The sequence below is a fragment of the Phoca vitulina genome, unplaced genomic scaffold (assembly GCF_004348235.1).
Source record: "Phoca vitulina isolate PV1807 unplaced genomic scaffold, GSC_HSeal_1.0 scaffold79, whole genome shotgun sequence".
NCBI lineage: Eukaryota > Metazoa > Chordata > Mammalia > Carnivora > Phocidae > Phoca > Phoca vitulina.
In genome coordinates this window covers 2,472,617-2,491,021 of record NW_022589782.1, presented here as the reverse complement: position 1 = coordinate 2,491,021, position 18,405 = coordinate 2,472,617, and the positions used below count along the sequence as shown (strand labels likewise).

The 18,405-nt window shown below is 42.3% G+C and overlaps 1 protein-coding gene and 1 pseudogene across 2 annotated transcripts in view; one reads left to right on the top strand and one right to left on the bottom strand.

The window, feature by feature from the left end:
• SDK1 (sidekick cell adhesion molecule 1) overlaps positions 1-18,405 on the bottom strand; it is an 860,571-nt gene that overhangs the window by 838,808 nt on the left and 3,358 nt on the right. The window contains exon 3 of the mRNA XM_032394092.1: positions 18,328-18,403. Within this exon, the coding sequence (XP_032249983.1) occupies positions 18,328-18,403 (76 nt within the window). The remainder of the gene's footprint in view (positions 1-18,327; positions 18,404-18,405) is intronic.
• On the top strand, positions 430-3,062 carry LOC116625531 (annotated as a pseudogene). The gene has a single exon (XR_004298098.1). The product of XR_004298098.1 is annotated as a developmentally-regulated GTP-binding protein 1-like (transcript).

Sequence of the window (18,405 nt, the reverse complement as noted above, 5' to 3'; positions counted from 1 at the left end):
TTAAAGGGCCCTACACAAATATTTCTAGGTACAGCAGCCCTGACTCCTCCAAGCATGACAGTTTGACAGAGTCCTGTCAAAGGAGATCCATGCAGCCCCTATGAAAAGGTGGGGGGAATTCCTAGCTAGACTTCTTGTACCCTGGAGCAGAACATTAAAATAGCTCAGTAAGGCAACTCATCTAGTTTACAGACACCGTATTATTCTATTTTGTACACACCACACCCTGCATACCATTCCCCCCTGAGGCCCCACTGCCTCTGACTTATCATCATCCTGACAGTTTTCAGTGAACAATGGGGTTGCTGTATCCCCGCCCTCCCCATGCACACTCTCCCCTCCCCCACCCGCTCATGAGCGGCCTCCTAGGGACAACCCGGACAGGCCCACGCCATGAAGTGCTTCTGTGGCACCTCAGCCCTACACTTACTACTCTCTGCCAGTTACCATCTGTATCCAAATCTCAGTTCCATCCCAGCTGAAATCCCAGTCACAAAAAGAATCATTCTGCCTAGTGACTTGAAAAATTTCGACTGCTGACATTAAATTCACTCTGGAGTATCATCAACAGAAATATTTCTTCTCTGTGAGGTTTTATAATAAACCACAACTGATGATACCTAATGCAATGACAGAGATGATATGATAGGTCAGTAAAGTCATCAACAAGCAAAGATATCTCAAAAAGTAAAAGAAATGTAACATTTGTTGAGGAAAGGATGGGGAAGGAAGAAGGAAAGCATACAATGGAAGAAAAGGACAGACAAGTTAAAAGGTCAAGAAATATGTAATGCCTTCTGTATATTTTATTTTAGTTAAAGAAGGAGAAACACATTAGGGGTTCATCTGATCTGATGATAAATTAATGAGCAAATAGCTATGATTTATTAAGCAAGACACTGTGCTAAATGCTTTACATACATTATCTCTTCTAATCCTTACAAAAACCTTGTGAAGAGATACTAACCGTTCATTTTATAAAGGAGCAACTGGTTATATAACCTCTCCAAGGTCACACAGCTCATAAATGGCAGAGCCAGGGTTTTAACCCAGCTCTTAAACTCATGACACCATCATGTTATAATGCCAATACACCTTAGCCAACGGCTTAAAAGCACATTTTCTATGTATTTAAAAATGAGATATCTACATGTGCTAATACGAATGCTCTCTAAGATACAATGTTAAGTAAAAAAAGACAATTGTGCTGAGGCCAGTCTCCAAAGTAATAGTATGCTACCTTTTGCATAAAGTCAAGGGCTGGGAGAAAAGATATATATGGTCGCACACACAAAAAATATCATTGAAAGAATATTCAAACTGGGAACAGTGATGGCCTCAGACAGAGGGGACCAGGGGATTGAGATCAGAAAAGAGCCTTTTCACTACATATACTTCGGCATGGTGAGACTTTTTAACCCACTCATGTCATTTTTCACAAGAAATAAGCACTACAGAGAAGCGCCCGGTGGCCTTGGCAGGTACCCCCGTGGCTGTGTAAGGGGAAGTAGTCTGTGCGGAGGCCACTACGCTCTCCTCCCAACGCCCTGTGACTCGCCACCATGAGCAGCACCTTAGCCAAGATTGCGGAGATCAAAGCCGAGATGGCTCGGACTCAAAAGAACAAGGCCACAGCACATCACCTAGGGCTGCTTAAGGCTCGCCTTGCTAAGCTTCACAGAGAGCTCATTACCCCAAAAGGTGGTGGTGGTGGTGGACCAGGAGAAGGTTTTGATGTGGCCAAGACAAGTGATGCTCGAATTGGGTTTGTGGGTTTTCCATCAGTGGGGAAGTCAACACTGCTTAGTAACCTGGCAGGGGTATATTCCGAGGTGGCAGCCTATGAGTTCACTACTCTGACCACTGTGCCTGGTGTCATCAGATAACAAAGGTGCCAAGATCCAGCTCATGGATCTTCCAGGTATCACTGAGGGTGCCAAGGATGGGAAAGGTAGAGGCCGTCAAGTCATTGCAGTGGCCTGAACATGTAACTTGATCCTGATTGTTCTGGATGTCCTGAAACCCTTGGGACACAAAAAGATAACTGAAAATGAGCTGGAAGGCTTTGGCATTCGCTTGAACAGCAAACCCCCCAACATTGGCTTTAAGAAGAAGGATAAAGGAGGCATTAATCTCACGGCCACTTGCCCTCAGAGTGAGCTGGATGCTGAAACTGTGAAGAGCACTCTGGCTGAATACAAAATTCCCAATGCTGATGTGACACTGCGTAGTGATGCCACAGCGGATGACCTCATCGACGTGGTAGAAGGAAATAGAGTTTATATCCCTTGTATCTATGTGTTGAATAAGATTGATCAGATCTCCATTGAGGAATTGGATATCATCTATAAGGTGCCTCACTGTGTACCCATCTCTGCCCATCACCGCTGGAATTTTGATGACCTCTTGGAAAAGATCTGGGACTACCTGAAACTAGTGAGGATTTACACCAAGCCCAAAGGCCAGTTGCCAGATTATATATCCCCAGTGGTGCTGCCTTACTCTAGGACTACGGTGGAGGATTTCTGCATGAAGATTCACAAAAATCTTATCAAAGAATTTAAATACGCTCTGGTGTGGGGTATGTCTGTGAAACACAATCCTCAAAAAGTGTGTAAAGATCATACATTGGAGGACGAGGATGTCATTCAGATTGTGAAGAAATGAAACCTTCCCCTCTACCCATGTGCTGGGCCAACCATAGCAGCTTTTCCCATGACCAAGCACCCTACCCCAAGCCCCTTCGAGCTTTGGCAGCCAGTGGATCAGGATTCAGGGGAGGGAGATGAAGGCATCCAAGCTGGAACTTTGTCTTAACTTGGTATCACCTTGTAAATTCAACTGCATAAAGGACCTGGTAGGCCATCCAGCTATGTGCAGTTCATGTGTCACCGTCAGAATTTGTTTTGGGTTGGACTGAATGAGGATGGGTATATGTACAGTGAGACATCTGCAGAAGGGGTACTTGGGAGCTTGGTCTTAAGTGTGAAATAGATAAAAATGTGACTGCAACATCTTATTTGATGTTTAGTCATGGGAGACCCTTCCAAAAAAAAAAAAAAGAAGAAGCACTACATAATAAAATACATTATAACTGTAAAAGCTAAAAATCCTATAATGAAGGATACCTTACACCTCTCCCTGCTTACCAAGGCTAAATAAAACTAAAAGATTTATGGACAACAAAGGCACACCTATTTTAGTCATATATGCTTTCTACATGTTTTCACCTATGAAGAGTACCTATTACCACTGCTCACATCCTAAACGAGGACTGAACGTGCTGCCACACATGGAAAGAAGAAACCAACTCCTGTGAATGTGGGAGGAGAGACTGCGGGTAGGAAAACTTGGTGAGATAGGGAAGAAACAAGGCTGCTCAAAAATCGTCAGTAAACAGACAGGAATGAGTGGAGGCAAGCCCACCCCTGGCAGGCCCAGGGAACACAGCTACAGAACTAAGCTGAGCTGCAGAAATGGGGAAGGAAAACGAAGACACAGAAGCATCTAAAGCAAAGTTAGGAAAAGGAATTCCCACTCCCCAATTAGTCTGAAAAGCAGAAAGATGAACACAAACTCAAAACACACGAAGACCTGAATTTGTTGAAATTCAGTTAAAAATATGCCTATTCAGAATCAATGTATGTTCCTTTGCTTGCCTTAAAGTATTTACTATTAGAATATCTATAATTTTATATTTACGTGGTTCAAAATTATTGGCAATGCTTTATTATTAAGCACCCCTGCCCCCATCCTTCAAAAGGTTTGAATACCATTTGCTCAAAGAAAAACAATTCTGAGTAGCTTAAGCAAAAAGGAGGATATACTGAGAAACATGAGGAAAAGCAGAATGTCCACACTTCAGGACAGGCAAGAGCCAGAGCAGCTCTGAGGATGCACAGATTCACAGAGCATCATGAAAACAACTCAGAAAGAGGACACAGCAGAGAAATGGCCAACGGAGGCCCCTGCTGTGGACCAGGGCGATTCCCAGGAAATGGTACATTTTTGTAAGCCAGGTGCCACCCTAAGTGTTGCCTGCCACACTACCACATTCATACCTAACACTCTCCTAATTTACATTTATAGTGTATCTAATATAAATGCATTAAGTTCTTAATTTATATAAAACATTTCAATTTAAAATTACTCCTAATTTTCATTTACAATTACAAGCTTCAAGCTTTTTGTACATAATACCATAAAAACTTCAACTTATTGATTTGATATTGGAGTTGTTATTGGGAGAATTTGACACCAGAGTCGTAAAACAAAGATTAAGCAGCCCTAACCAGAAATCAATGGTACAAATGTGTTTATCCATCCATCTTTCAAAGGAGTTTTTGTTCTTCCAGGGAGTCTGTAATTTTAAGATACTGCATGTCTTTTCAAATAAATGAACAAAATAAGGCCCAAAACAGTAATTTACGTTCCCTCCAACAGAAAAACACACCAAAATCTCAGGTCCCCATTAATGGAATCTCAGCATGAACCACTGAACTACTTTAATACCATAGTCCTCCTAAAATCCACTAATACCACATTACGGTAAATAATAATTGCTTTCATAATTTTTTAAAAAGTTATAAATGCTTATTGTTTGAAAATTGGAACATTCAGAAAATTTTCCCATAACACAGATAAAACCTTTCTAGACAGGATGATCTGTTCATTCATACTTGCTGCATAGATTATAAGACGTTTCCTGTTTCTGACTTAGTATTACATCCCCATTACTTTTTAAACCTATTATGCTTTTCTGTAAGATTTTATATTATTTATTTCAAAAGCAATCTAAGCCCCCATTACAGTCAGAAAATAGAGAAAAGTAAAAGAAAAGAAAATTGCGATATTTCTACTAAGAGACAGCTGCTATTAATATTCACATCTCAGTGTGCTGCCTCCCAGCCCCTTTCCTGTTTATGTACGTATAAACGGCCCTGTATTGGAGAAACTTCCCACACCATGTGGTCAGGTCACATGCAGAGGGGCAGCAAAGTGCAAGGACGAAGAGCAGGGGCTCTGGGGTCAACCAAAGCTGCATTCAAAGCTCAGTTCCACCACTTATTAAGTGGTGACCTTAACCTGTCTGCACCCCAACTTCATCTATAGAATAGGGCTGTAACAAGGCTAGAAGATACTGCATAGAAAGCACTATCACAGTGCCCAGTGCATGAGAAGCACTCGGTAAAGACAAGCTATTACACTGTACAAAGCACACTATAACCTCATTTTTCACCTAATGTATTCTGAATATCTTTCCATGTCAATTAGATCTACTTCTACAACATACTTAATACCAACCCAGTACAGTTTTTACTCCTACGCTGCATCAGTCACTAGAAAAGTTGCCAGAAACTTTTGGTCAGGGTCACCCACTGCTAACACATACAGAGGACTCCAACCAAGCCTGTTTCCTGAAATGGGGCAAGGAGAGTCAGAGCAGTTTCCCAATGTTTCCTCACTAGCTGATTTGGGAAAAGTCACAGGGAAAATGAGGTTTGACTGGGGTTTTTTGTTTTGGCTTGGTTTTTTTTTTTTTTTTTTTAACAAACATGTTTATTGTCAATATCATTTATGGTAAAATTCAGTTTATTTACCCAAGAAAGAACAACTTTTGAAGCAAAGAAATTGTTTTGTTTTTTTTTTAAGAAAAAAACCTTAAGCGGCATTTGAAGCTAATGAAATGCTAAATTATAAATTTTCACTCGCTACAACATCCCCATCAACACAAAAGCACAACACAATTTAGGTTTCATGTTTGATTCCACAAAGAAGTGAGAGATACAGATGACCTCTGCCTTTCTAACTATAATATTCTGTGATACTAGATTTAAGTAATTTTCAAAGTCCAGGAGTTTGTTAAAAACAACCAGCCAGTAATATCAAGTTGCCACAAATCACAAATGTCTACATTCTCGCCTGCCATTAATTCTGATCCACTGAACTTCTTTATATCTTAACAATGTTCCTCCATATGTATGCTCTTCTTCAAATGTTACTAAAAGTAGTTTATCCTTGGGGCTCCTGGGTGGCTCAGTCGGTTAAACAGCTGCCTTCAGCTCAGGTCATGATACCAGGGTCCTGGGATTGAGCCCCATGGCAGTGGAGGGCTCCCTGCTCAGCGGGGAGCCTGCTTCTCCCTCTCCCACGCCGTGTGTGCGCGGGCACGCACGCGCCCTCTCTCCCCACTGCCCTCAAATCTTTTTTTAAAAAAAGTAGTTTATCCTTGCACATTTAATCTAGCTTCCTGCTAGCTAAGACCCAAGTCCAATTTTTTTCACAGCTAAGGCCCCAATTCGGAATGTAAAGAACACCATTTTGGAATGTGCCGGCTAAACACAAAAGTCTTGATGTTCGGTCCTTCTATCTGGCAATATCCTGTCATTATCTAGACACTAAATTCCTCACTCAGGTTGCTCAGTTTCTTTCTACATGAATCTGTGTTCCCAAGTCCTAATCTGAATCCCCAGACTCTAATATGGCCTGCCTACTTGTATCCCTGCTAAGATCCTGCTGAAGCTCATCCCCCAGGTTCTGAATCATCTGTACAGCTGAAAGGGCTCTTCACAACCAACTATATTTTATTTTGTCAGTGTGTCTCCACCTTAATAAGCAATAAGCTCCATGAAGGAAGGAACTGTGTTTTATCATTGTGCCTTTATTGCTTTACACAGTGCCTTGCTCCTTGAAAGCCCTCAGTAAGCACTAAATGAATGAATGAACTGTGCTGCCCTCACTCTTAAGCTAATCTGTCCACCCTACATCAGTGGAAACTACTAATGCTCACTTTTCCCAAACCACAAGGCATATAATAAATTAGAGAAACTGCTTCCTAAAACTTCGTACTTTGCTATTTGCATCTCACTCCTTCCTCCAGTTTCAATTTCTTTCTTCTTGACAAACACCTTTCAGTAGTCCTCCAGCAAGTCTATGAGTGATCTTTGTCTTTATCTACAAAGGCTTTATTTCACTTACTCCTGAACATTACTTTATATGGACTCAAAATTCCTGCCAGTCTAGACAACGGCCTCCCTCAGGTTGCTTTTTGTCTTGTTTCTAGTATTTCATCTACAATGTGTCTAAATATGAATTTATTTTTACTTAGCCTGCTTGGGGCTTACTGCACTTCTTGGAACTCAGAACTTAGGCCCTGCATTTATTATGGAAAATTTTCAGCCATTAATTATATCTTCAAATAGTGCCTCCCCCCACTATTTCCTCTTCCTGGAAGTTCAGAGAAGGTAATACTAGACTTTCACACTAAAGGTCATGAGTCTCAAGGACTCACTTTCCATCTCTTGACACTTCGGTACTTCATTCCAAGCAATTTCCTCAGACCTCCTTAAAAATCAGTAATTTGGGGGCACCTGGGTGGCTCATTGGTTAAGAATCTGCCTTCGGCCAGGTCATAATCTCAGGGTCCTGGGATCAAGCCCCACATCGGGCTCCCAACTCAGCAAGGACTATGCTTCTCCCTCTCCTTCTGCCCTGGCCCCCCACCCCCATCCACTCGTGCTCTTTCAAATAAATAAAATCTTTTTAAAAAAATCAGTAGTTTGCTCTTCAATTATACTGCTCAGCTGTTTTACCTGTCCACTGAGTTTACTTTTAAAGACCATAATTTTCATTTCTGTAAGTTCTCTTTGGTCCTTTCCCAAATCTTCTAGTCTATGGTGTTCTTTCATTACAGTCTTACCTCTTGTATCTCTAATAATTTTAACCAAGGAATCTCTGTCTTACGTCCTGGGAGTACCTCCTGGAGTACAATTCTCCTACTTAAAACACCTGCCCACTCTCCTTCGTACGGATTCATTTCCTTGTTTGGCTGGCAATTTTTTTTTTTTTTTTTACTGCAAGTTCATCTTTAGCATGAACTCTTTCTTCATTTAGAGTGCCAAGTTTTTCATTTGCTCTGCAGGACAGTTTCACACTTATTTCTAAGGGCTCCATTGGTTTCCATAGCTCTATACCACATTTCCCGCTAATTTCTCAGCTTGAGGGTTAGTTGCACTGTAAGAAATGTTAAATTTTAACCCACCCTCAATGTTATGTACAGCTTTGGGATTCAGAGGTTTCTCTTTTTATTTCTAATTACATACAACCTCAGGAGGACATGTTTCTTTGCACTTCCTTGGACTAGATTTTTCTAGTCTTCTTTTCACAGATGGACAACCTTCAAAGTTTTATGTAGGAAGACTTCAACCCCACCTTCCTTCTTCATGGAGACCTAAGACCATGTCTCCTATTCCTTCATGACACCCTCAGGACCAAGCCCTTGGAGCCTGCATCCAGATCTGAGAGCAGGGCAGGTCTTAAGCTCCCAATTATACCCTGGCTTTGAGTTCTCCCACTTCTGGCACCTGGGATTTCCTGGTCTATCAGGCTCAGGAATGCTTTCGTTTGTCCTTAGTATATTCTGTCCACAGTTTCTATGTGTTTGTGTCAGGGTATGGGTGAAAGTCCTCTAGATCAGCTCTGGTGGCAATGTTGATAGAAACCTGCGATTGTCACAAAGTATGAAACTAAAATGATCACTTCAGGGAATTGTGATGCTTACTTACCATTTTGCCAGATGACAACAGCCAACTTTTTTTTCAACCTTGAGAACAGTTTCCAAATTGGTTAAATATTCCCAAGACATTTTAAGATCATTTCGTCACTACACACTTCAAATGCCTTCATAGTTTTTCTTGAGAATTTCTACAGATAATTTCAACAAAGAATACACCTGTTGACTCCATTTTCTCACTACCTATTCATTCTGTAATCAACTTCAATCTGCTCTATAGTCCTAGAACTCTAGTGAAATTACACTCAAAAAGATAAACATTTCCCACCTAATCAACAAATCCAATGGCCTCTTCTTGGTTCTCATCTTAATCACCTCCCCGCAGCAATACTGACTATTCCAATTTTGCCACCCCACTATCACCCCAGTTCAAATACTTATTCCAATATTACCACCATTGTTCTCTCACTCCCATCACTCCAATCTCTTCCTCCTTCAATTTATCAAGTCACAGCCAGATTAACCTCACTATGCTCCAGTCATGTCAACTGTTCACACTCCCCACTCTGCCCTACAGTGGCTCATTAATGTCTAATACTATGGGAAAAGAACAGGTGAATGAGGCACAATTCCTGTCCACAAAACCATAAAAATAAGACTACCATCTAACACTGACAGGATGCATGCTATGTACTTGCTAAGGTGCTAAACACCTTACCTGCAACCATACCAACTGATCCTCACAGCAGCTCTATGAAGTAGGATCAATTACTGTACCTACTTCAGGGATGAGAAATAATGCTAAAAGATGACTAAGTAGCCAACCTTAGGAAGCAAAGCTAGCAAATGACTGAGTCCATTTTATGCCAATCCTATCCTTTAAACAATAGGCTATACCTTCTCCACAAGTATTTACAACAAAAGCCCACACCTCACCTTTGACTGAAAAAGGTGTATCTAACACTTTCCTAACAGCTGTTTGGATGCCCCAAAAGTACCTGGCATTAACATATCAAAAACCACAATCATGACCATACTGCCCCAACTACAGTGGCCCAACCTCAGCAAATGAATGCACTAACCAACTAGTCATGTAAGCCAGAAACCTGATCACCCATGACATTCTCATCCACCCTCCATATCCAAACTATTACCTTACCAAATCCTGTGGTTTTCTGCACCCTACATCTGTCTCTACACCTACCCGTCCATCCCCACCACTACCAGCCTAGCCCAGTCCAAGCTATACTACCTTCTCTCACCTCAACTGCTGGGACAGCCTAACTCACCTAGGGTCATTCATTCTGGTTCTTCCCAGTCTACTCTGTTTTGCAACCAAAATGCTTTTTCCCCTTGTTGAGATTATGCTTTTAAAATACCAATCTGATCATTTCCCAGATTACGGACTCAGGACCAAAGCTTTAAGTCAATCTTTTATTTCAGGTTCTGATGCATTAGAAATGCAGACTGATGATAGCTGGGTTTGAGTCACAGAAGTAAAGCCAATTTTCAGTGACAGTCAAGAATGACACCAAACACGGGAACAGAAGCAAACTGAGAGAGGATGACAGAGAGGACAATTCCTGAGAGGTTTTGAACACTTGGCTCTAAGTTATTCCTAAGGTGGAGCTGAATCACAAATTTGCCAAGTTTCAAGGTATTCTTCTTGTTACACTGTGATACCCCAGGATGCCTCCAATGAAATCCTTTTTTTCTTAAGTAGTTCAGACTGAGTTTCTAGCTTGCAGCCAAGAGTCTTAGCTAAGAACAAGGAAAGAAAAAAACTTGAGAAGAGCCAAGAAGACACACTTAGAAAAAGGGGACATGCCTACAAGGCAAAAATAAAACAAATTCGACATAAAGTAAAAATACCTTTGGCCAGAAAATATATAAATATGTTTAATGTTTGTAAACTCATGTATCTCCTTTAAAAGGTGTTACATAAAATGCTGTAGGGTAAGAGCCATGTTTTCTTTTATGTTCTACAAAACATCACAGCTTACTGTAAAGCTAACTGCTAAACAAAAACAAAAAAAATTAGAAGTAAAAGTGTAACTATACAATAACGTAAATCATAAAGTTGCATATTTGGAAACCCATTCCCTCTGGGAACAGTTATACACATGTTTGAGTAAAGAAATGGTCTTTTTCTAGTAATACTTTACAGTTACTATTCCATTTGCTGGTTGTGATTTGCATTGTCAGGTATTATAAACTCACCTTGCTCACAGCCAAATATTTTAAGTATTACATAAGTATACTGAAAAGTAGTGTAACCATGGAAAGAAAAAAATTAGCTGTGAAAACTACAGATTATATCCTCCATAAACACTTTTTTCTGTTGCCATCTGGTGGTTCATATATTAAATCAACACTGACACTCATTGTATATAAGGGCTTGGTCCGCAAAATAAAAATCTCCTATTCTTTTTCCACCACATGTAACACCTAGGATGAAGGCAAATAGAACCAACCTTCACTTTGAAAATAGGCCCTCTCTCATGAATAAACCACAAAGACACAAAATAAATTAAGGATCACACCAAAGAACCCACAGAAACTACAACTTCTGGAGATGATCATCCTTATCTAAGTAGGATAGGATATACCTATGTGATATAAGCTATGAAAATCCTTCCTTACCTGAAATCTTTTTCCAAACTAGTTGTCTACTTAGGTTGCTAAAATTCCCACCACCAATTACTCTTAATAAAGACAACTACTGGGGCATCTGGGTGGCTCAGCTGGTTGAGCGTCCGACTCTTGATTTAGGCTCAGGTCATGATCTCAGGGTCGTGAGATGGAGCCCACGTTGGGCTCTGCGCTGGATGAGGAACTTCTGTTTAAGATTCTCTCTCCCTCTCTCCCTCTGCCCCACCCCACCACCCGTGGGTTCTATAAACAAATACATAAATACATACATAAATAAAGGCAACCACAGGCACTCCTCTTTGAGTAGCCATAGCCATTCTTTGGTTACCTCCCAATATTTTTTTTTCTTGAAAAGATCATTCATATTTATAAAATCAAGCTTACATATCTGACAGCTTCCAAACCTCTCTTGATAAGGAATCATGTCTAGAATACAGAAGAGAATTCTGAAAGGGAGAAGAAGCAACAGAACATTGCACCAAAGGTTAACTTTATCTACATAATAATGTGGGCCCACAAGTCTAGCCCATTCTCTACAGCCCATATCTCCAAAGGCTGGCCTTGTCAGTTAAAAAATACATACTTAGCAAAGCCAAAAACAGTGCAGAAACTATAGTCTTAGCCCATGTTCAACAAGCTAATCTCCAAAGATCAGTAAATTAATAGATTTACATGACTGACACATGTCAAGAAATTGATTATTTAATTGATAGCTGTTATCTTCACTAGGCATTGTATATCAACAGAGTGCTAGCTAAGCCTGTTAGAGTGAAAAATAGTTCTTGTGTTAATTTTGAGGGCCTTTTGATTTACTAAAAGTCCCTAAGGAATACAATTAACCAACATAACATTAGGTTGAGCACAGAAACATCAACAAACACCATCTACCAATCTCTTTAAATTACTGATGGTCACTGTCCTATAAATGTAAATATTCTCATATCCATCACTATTTCATATCTTTTTAAATTTCTCTGCATTAATTACCTCCAGATTTCAATTACTCTTGCCCTTTCTTCTTCCAGCCATTTAAATAAATAAGCATTTCATATTTTTAAGGAAATTTATTTCTCCAAACTACAGGCTTACACTTATAAATTATGGCACTAATTCATTTTACAGAACCTAAAGTTTTGAACATGAACCATTTTCAGGCTGGAGTAAATACATCATGTGCTAGACGGCAGGAGAAATACTGTACTGCATCTTAGTTGTCTTTGATATTGTAAATACCCTGGAAAAAGTAAAATGAAGAGAATTAGTTTCCAAGAGCTAAGACATATGGAGTTACAGAATCCCCAGATAGGACACACACAGAGTCTAGTAAAGGGCAGAAAGGATATGACAACATACGGAAGATCAGAGAATCAGAACAAAATGATTTTAAAGATCTAGTCTAACCCCCTCCTTTCACAGGCGAGAAAACAGATCTAGAGAGGCTAACAGATTTACTCCTATTGCAAGTTAGTTACAGAGTGAAATAAAAACCAGGTCTACTGACACTTAGACCATCACCTTTTCCATTCACCACATCCATGTTTCTAAGAAAGCTTTACAAAAGTATTCTCATTCAGACTGTGGGGGCAGGGGGCAGGCTAAGGCTTTAGAGCTGCCTGCCAAGAGGCCAGACCACCTAAATACTAGAATAGCAAATATATAAATATCTAGGGTTTCCTAGAGCAGTGCTCCCATAACAGCATTTATTCATTTTATATTTGGATATAGCAAGAATAGCGTTAATACAATGAATCTAAGACTAATAATATATTTCTCCAGAAGAGGTCTCAGATATGGGATCAATAAGTGGCAGGTAAGTAGCTGTCTAATTCTGACAGATTTTTGCATTTCAAAAATTCACTAAAAAACTTAGGACTAATTTCTATGTGCTAATACAAAAGGATGGCAGGAGGTACCATATTCTCTGGACCAGTTGACAAAATACATTGGTCAGGACCATGCGTACAAATGTTTATGCCTTTTTTATTAAAGGAGATTTAAAAACATAGGGGGCAATTTAAGAAAATAACTTACAGGCATGTTGGAGCCTAATTATAATAAAAAACGATACAAATGAAAATGCTCAGTTACATTAGGTAGAAATGTATCATCACTTAGAAAGAATAACCAAATAAAAAAAAATCTTCACTTTTTAAAAAATAATTCTACTTTAACTCCTCTTTATACTATACCTTTCAACCTGATTTTTATTTCCCTACCCTCAGCTTTACTCACCTTCCATGGATTTGGACTTCAAGAGTCTACTTCTTAAAACTACAGCTTTTAGGGACACCTGCCTGGCTCAGGTGGAAGGTGAGTAAGAGCATGCAACTCTTGATCTCGAGGTTGTAAGTTCAAGCCCAACGTTGGGTATAGAGATTACTTAAAAATATTTTTTAAAAAAAGAAAAAAACCACACACTACAGCTTTTATTACTTCTTGCAGAAATTTAAGCTGTGACGTAGTCAAAACCAGTTTCTCGGTTTTCCTACTCACTCTGGGTCTTTCATTCTGTAGATTCAGTCAACCAACATTACTCGTCTCTGATCTAGGGGACACCTAGAGGACGGCCCCAAGTTCATGTCTCTAAACAAAAAATACGCAAGGGCTCTAAAGAGTGGAAATAACATAAAGGCAACTGGTAGGCAGAATTTAATAACATCTTGATTCCATTTAATTACCTAACTCGTCAGAGTTCCACTTTGTTTTACCCCAATATTTAAGGGCACAAGAAACTTCCTAGCTAGGTAGAATCCCAGTAAGTAGCTAAACTTAACCATGTTTAGATAAAAGGCATGCTGAAGCAAACTAACAAAAATTCTGTGCATTACAAACCCCACCTCTTTATTTGCATTTAAAGGACTTAAATTCATGTACTTGAATGCAGATAAAAGAATTTTCCAACTGTTCCTCAAAGAAATGGTTGGTACACTCCCAGTGGTCAATTCTGGGGTGTTCAAATCTGCCAACAGACTGCCACAACCTATTCTCAGTTGGAATCTGAAAATTACAGTATGAAAAAGATTCTTTATGAAGAAAAACTCCAAAATGGCAACATTGTATTACGGGAGAGGAATGGGTATATGGAGGGGGTTATGCATATTTCCTCTTCTCTCTTCCAAATTATGCAATGGAATTTAACAATGACAACAGTAAATAAGGTAACCTGAAATCTGAGGTCCAGTAACAACACAGTATTTAGAAAACATCAACTACCATCTTCCCTTGGTATTGATCTGATTGCTCTCCCTTCCCATAGAAAGCTCCAGGCTACATGGAAGGCAGTCCAGCCTAGCGGTTACATACAGACTGTGGATTAAGCAGCCTGCTTTCCATTTTGGCTCCACCACTACAAGCCTCAGGACCTCAAGCCAATCAGTTAACAGCTCTGTGCCTCAGTTTCCCCACAGGTAAAATGAGTACAAAATGCTACCTACCTCTCAGGGGTTGTTGTGAAGAGTAAATGAGCCTACTCATAAAGCACTCAGTGCCCGGCACATGAGAAGGGTTCAGGAAAGCTCGGGTACAGGTGGCTTACGTAGGGCTGCACAGAGGGCGGTAACTGCTCATTACTGGATTTACAAGACAGTTACCAACCCAGTGGCTAGCTGCCATCTGTTAAACATGCAGTGGTCTAATAAAATTTAATCAGTGAGTATCTGAACACTTAGTGTAGCACTCTCCATGAAGACTCTCCAGTAAAGTAGGTAGTCTGGAACTCAAGTTCCAGAGGAAACTCGAATCTCAAAGTTGTGAGAGAAAGGGGGTCCAAGAGGAAAAGGGGAAACCAAATGCTTCTGGGGTAATAAAAGCATAAGGCCCCAAAAGGAAGCTAGGTTTGCAGCAAACCCAATTAGCACAGTTTTCTGACTTCTCCAGCAAACCAGTGGCAGAGAAGCCTAATTAGTAGACCTTACCCAAGGCTGGGAATTGGCCTGAGAAAAGTGGTCCAGGTAGGGGTCCAGGTAAGCATCCAGACCACATGAAGTCAGACTAATGATGACAGAGAATTAAGTGAGATAATGGGATTGGCCAACAAGGATAAAACCAGAGCATAAAGATACAAGCATCACCTGTGGAGTTTTAAATGCAAAAATTCACTCTCCAGAGATCCTCCAGGTCAGAGGTGGAGGCCAGATGATTGTATTTTTAAATTTCACTGGTGATTCTGATGCATACCGCACACTAGCACAAAGTAGGAACCCAACAGTAGGAATAAACAGAATAAGCGATTAAAAGCTGATTAAGTCAGGGAGAAACTTCAAAGCTTGAGATCACAAACATGCAACAAGTTTAAATGAAAGGTTCAAAGTGTATAAAGGTCACTGGAATTTGGGGGGCAGTGGAGTACTATGAAACCACAAGGCCAGCAACAAGGTTCAAAGGGAAAATGCATCATGTGGTCTCATTTAAAGGGTTAGAGCAATGGTTCTCAAACTTGACTGAACATTAGGATCACCTGAGGAGTTTTTAAATCCGATGCCCAGGTCAAACCTCAAATTCTGGAAATGAGATCCAGGCTTCAATATGGTTTAAAGCTCCTCCGTGACTCCAGGGCGTACCCAGGTTGGAGAAACATGGAGCCAGAGAGGCTCCAGGAAAGCAGCAGATAACTGGAATGAGGAAAGACATAAGGCAATCTAACTTAGTGTCCTCAACCCCTGGTGTGTATCAAAATCACCTGGAAAGCAAGCTGTGGTTCCACAGGATCACCACATTTCCCCAGGTAATTCTAATACGCACCAAAGTTCAAGAACCATCGATCTAAGTGGTGATAACTCCAAAGGAGAAACTGAGAACTATGAACAACCCCAAAGCAATAACTGAGGAGGGCATCTCTATCCCTCTCAGCCTGATGAATATAAACTGTTGGCACACAAGGCTATATTGAATGTAGGAGGCTATACTCAACATTACCAGGATCAACAAGCCTATCAAAGATCTAGCAATAAAACTAGGGCATCACAGACTAAACGTATATGATACTTATGACCCAACCACCGTTCACGCCAGAAGGCATCCTCCCAAAACACTCCGGTCTGGGGACATCTGGCTGGCTCAGTCTATGGAGCATGCAAGGAACTCGATCTCAGGTGGTGAGATCAAGACCCACGTTCGGAGTGGTGCCTACTTAAATAAACTCACTCAGATCTGGCTCCTTCACATATATGTCCCCAAGACATATTAAAGTTATATTTGGAAGATCCGAACCTGGTATTTCTCGCAATGCCAATTATGTAACTTGGGCTATGTAACTATATGTAACTTTTACTAGTCAATGTTGCACTTTTCTCCCAAAATATCATGACCAAGCCCAACCACATGAAATACCATTAGAAGACAAAGAGAAATTAGGAAACGCTTCACCTAGCAACACAATAATACGGTACTGGTAACTAGTTCCAGCCTGGTGTTAAGCATTCCATTTAGAATGTTACATTTTATCTGATAAGGTTCAAGAGAATATATTCCCTTGCATATGACCAACTCATCATCCCATCAGAAATCTCTATAGCAGCACCAGAATCTTCATTTTCAAGATACATGAGCTTTTGTCAAATGGTGACATCTCCCCAGTAATACGAATTTTCAATATGATATAAAAAATGATGGATATATTACACATTTCACAGAGCACAAAGAACAGAAGCCTGTCAATGAATTTAAAATTTGTGACAACCCATTTGAAATTTTACACTAAAAGACCTGTACACTTTCATAAACCATATAAATGTAAAACAGGTACCCATGTTTTCCCTTGCAACAAGGAATATTCCTTCCTAACAAAGTTTAACTGTTGCCTTAGTGCAGTTTAATTATGTATTTTCATTAGCATTACAGCTGTAAAAATACGACACATTATACAGCCTTCAGAGTGCAACTGATAGCTTGACACCCTTATAATATACCTAAGAACAAGACCACCAGGTTCCCCCCCCACCACCGCCGTGTGAACTTGGCACAAATCTTCAAATGTACAAATGTACGGGCTTACTGCAAAGTGCAAGTCACTGCTTTAAAAAAAAAAAAAAAAAGGAAAACAATAATAAACACCATCTCCATTTTAAGTCAGCCCGCAGTGATTTAGACTTCATCTGACCCTGGCTTCTCTAGCAACCTACAGATGCCATTCTACAAAATGACTTAATAAACGCTTTTCTACCGAAGTCAGTCATTAGGCAAAAAGAACCGCGCGCACACAGCGAAACGAAAATTCCCTAGTAATGGAGGAGCTAAGCAGCCCTACGGCAGTTGCCTTCACGCAGCAGAGCGGGAGAGCAGGTGTGCGGGGAGGGGCGGACCGCGGTCGAGAGCACCAGGCGCCGCGAGCGAGCTGCCGCTGCCGCTGCCGGGGACGGCTGGGGGCCCGCACCTCGCGGACGCGACCACCTGCCCGCCGTGACGCGTCCCTCCGCGTCCCTCGCCGCCACCGGACACCGCGCACGGCTCACTGAAGTTCGAGCGCCCGCGGCCGCCGGCGCCGGCTCCTTCCGGAGACGGGGGCGCCCCCACGCCGCGACCCCCAGCAAGCCCGCGCTCCCAGGGCCGCCGGCAGCACAGGGGTGCGCTGGCCCGAGCCGCAGCCCTCCCCCGCAGGACGCACCTCCTGTCGCCGGCGTCCTCGCCGTCTGCTTCGATCCTGACCCTCTTCAGACCAGCCAACTTCGGCGGGGAGGCTGCTGCCGCCCGAGGGCTTTCACAGGACCCAGGCCGAAGGGGGAGCTCCCCGCGCCGCCGCCAGCTAGGCTCCCCAGGAGCGGCCCCGCCCCGCCCCGCTCTCGCCGGGCGCCCGGGCGGGGGGCAAAGCCGCGGGCACCAAAGTTTTGCCCGCGGCGGTCTGCACCGTCCCCCCCCGCCCCGGATTCGGGCAGCGGGCCGTGCGGGATCGGGACCCGGGCAGGACCGCGCGGCCGCTCCCGCCACGGGCGCCGCGCCCCGAGGTCCCGCGGAGATGCCGGCCGGCCGCCCGCGGGGGGCGCCGGGCTCCGACGAGCGGCCGGCTCCCAACTTGGGCGGCGGGGGCCGCACGACTCCGCTCCCGCCGGCGACAGAGCCCCGCAGGGCGCGTCTGGAGGGCGAGCGCTCGGCTGCCCGGCCCGCTGCGTCAAGCCCCGCCGCCCGCCCGCGGGCCCGACGGCTCGGACTCGCCCCGGCCCCGCGCCTACCTTGAGCCAGCGCCCGGAGCAAGTGCAGCTGCAGCGCCAGGAGCGCCCACCATCCGCGCCGCCGGCCCGCGCTCAACT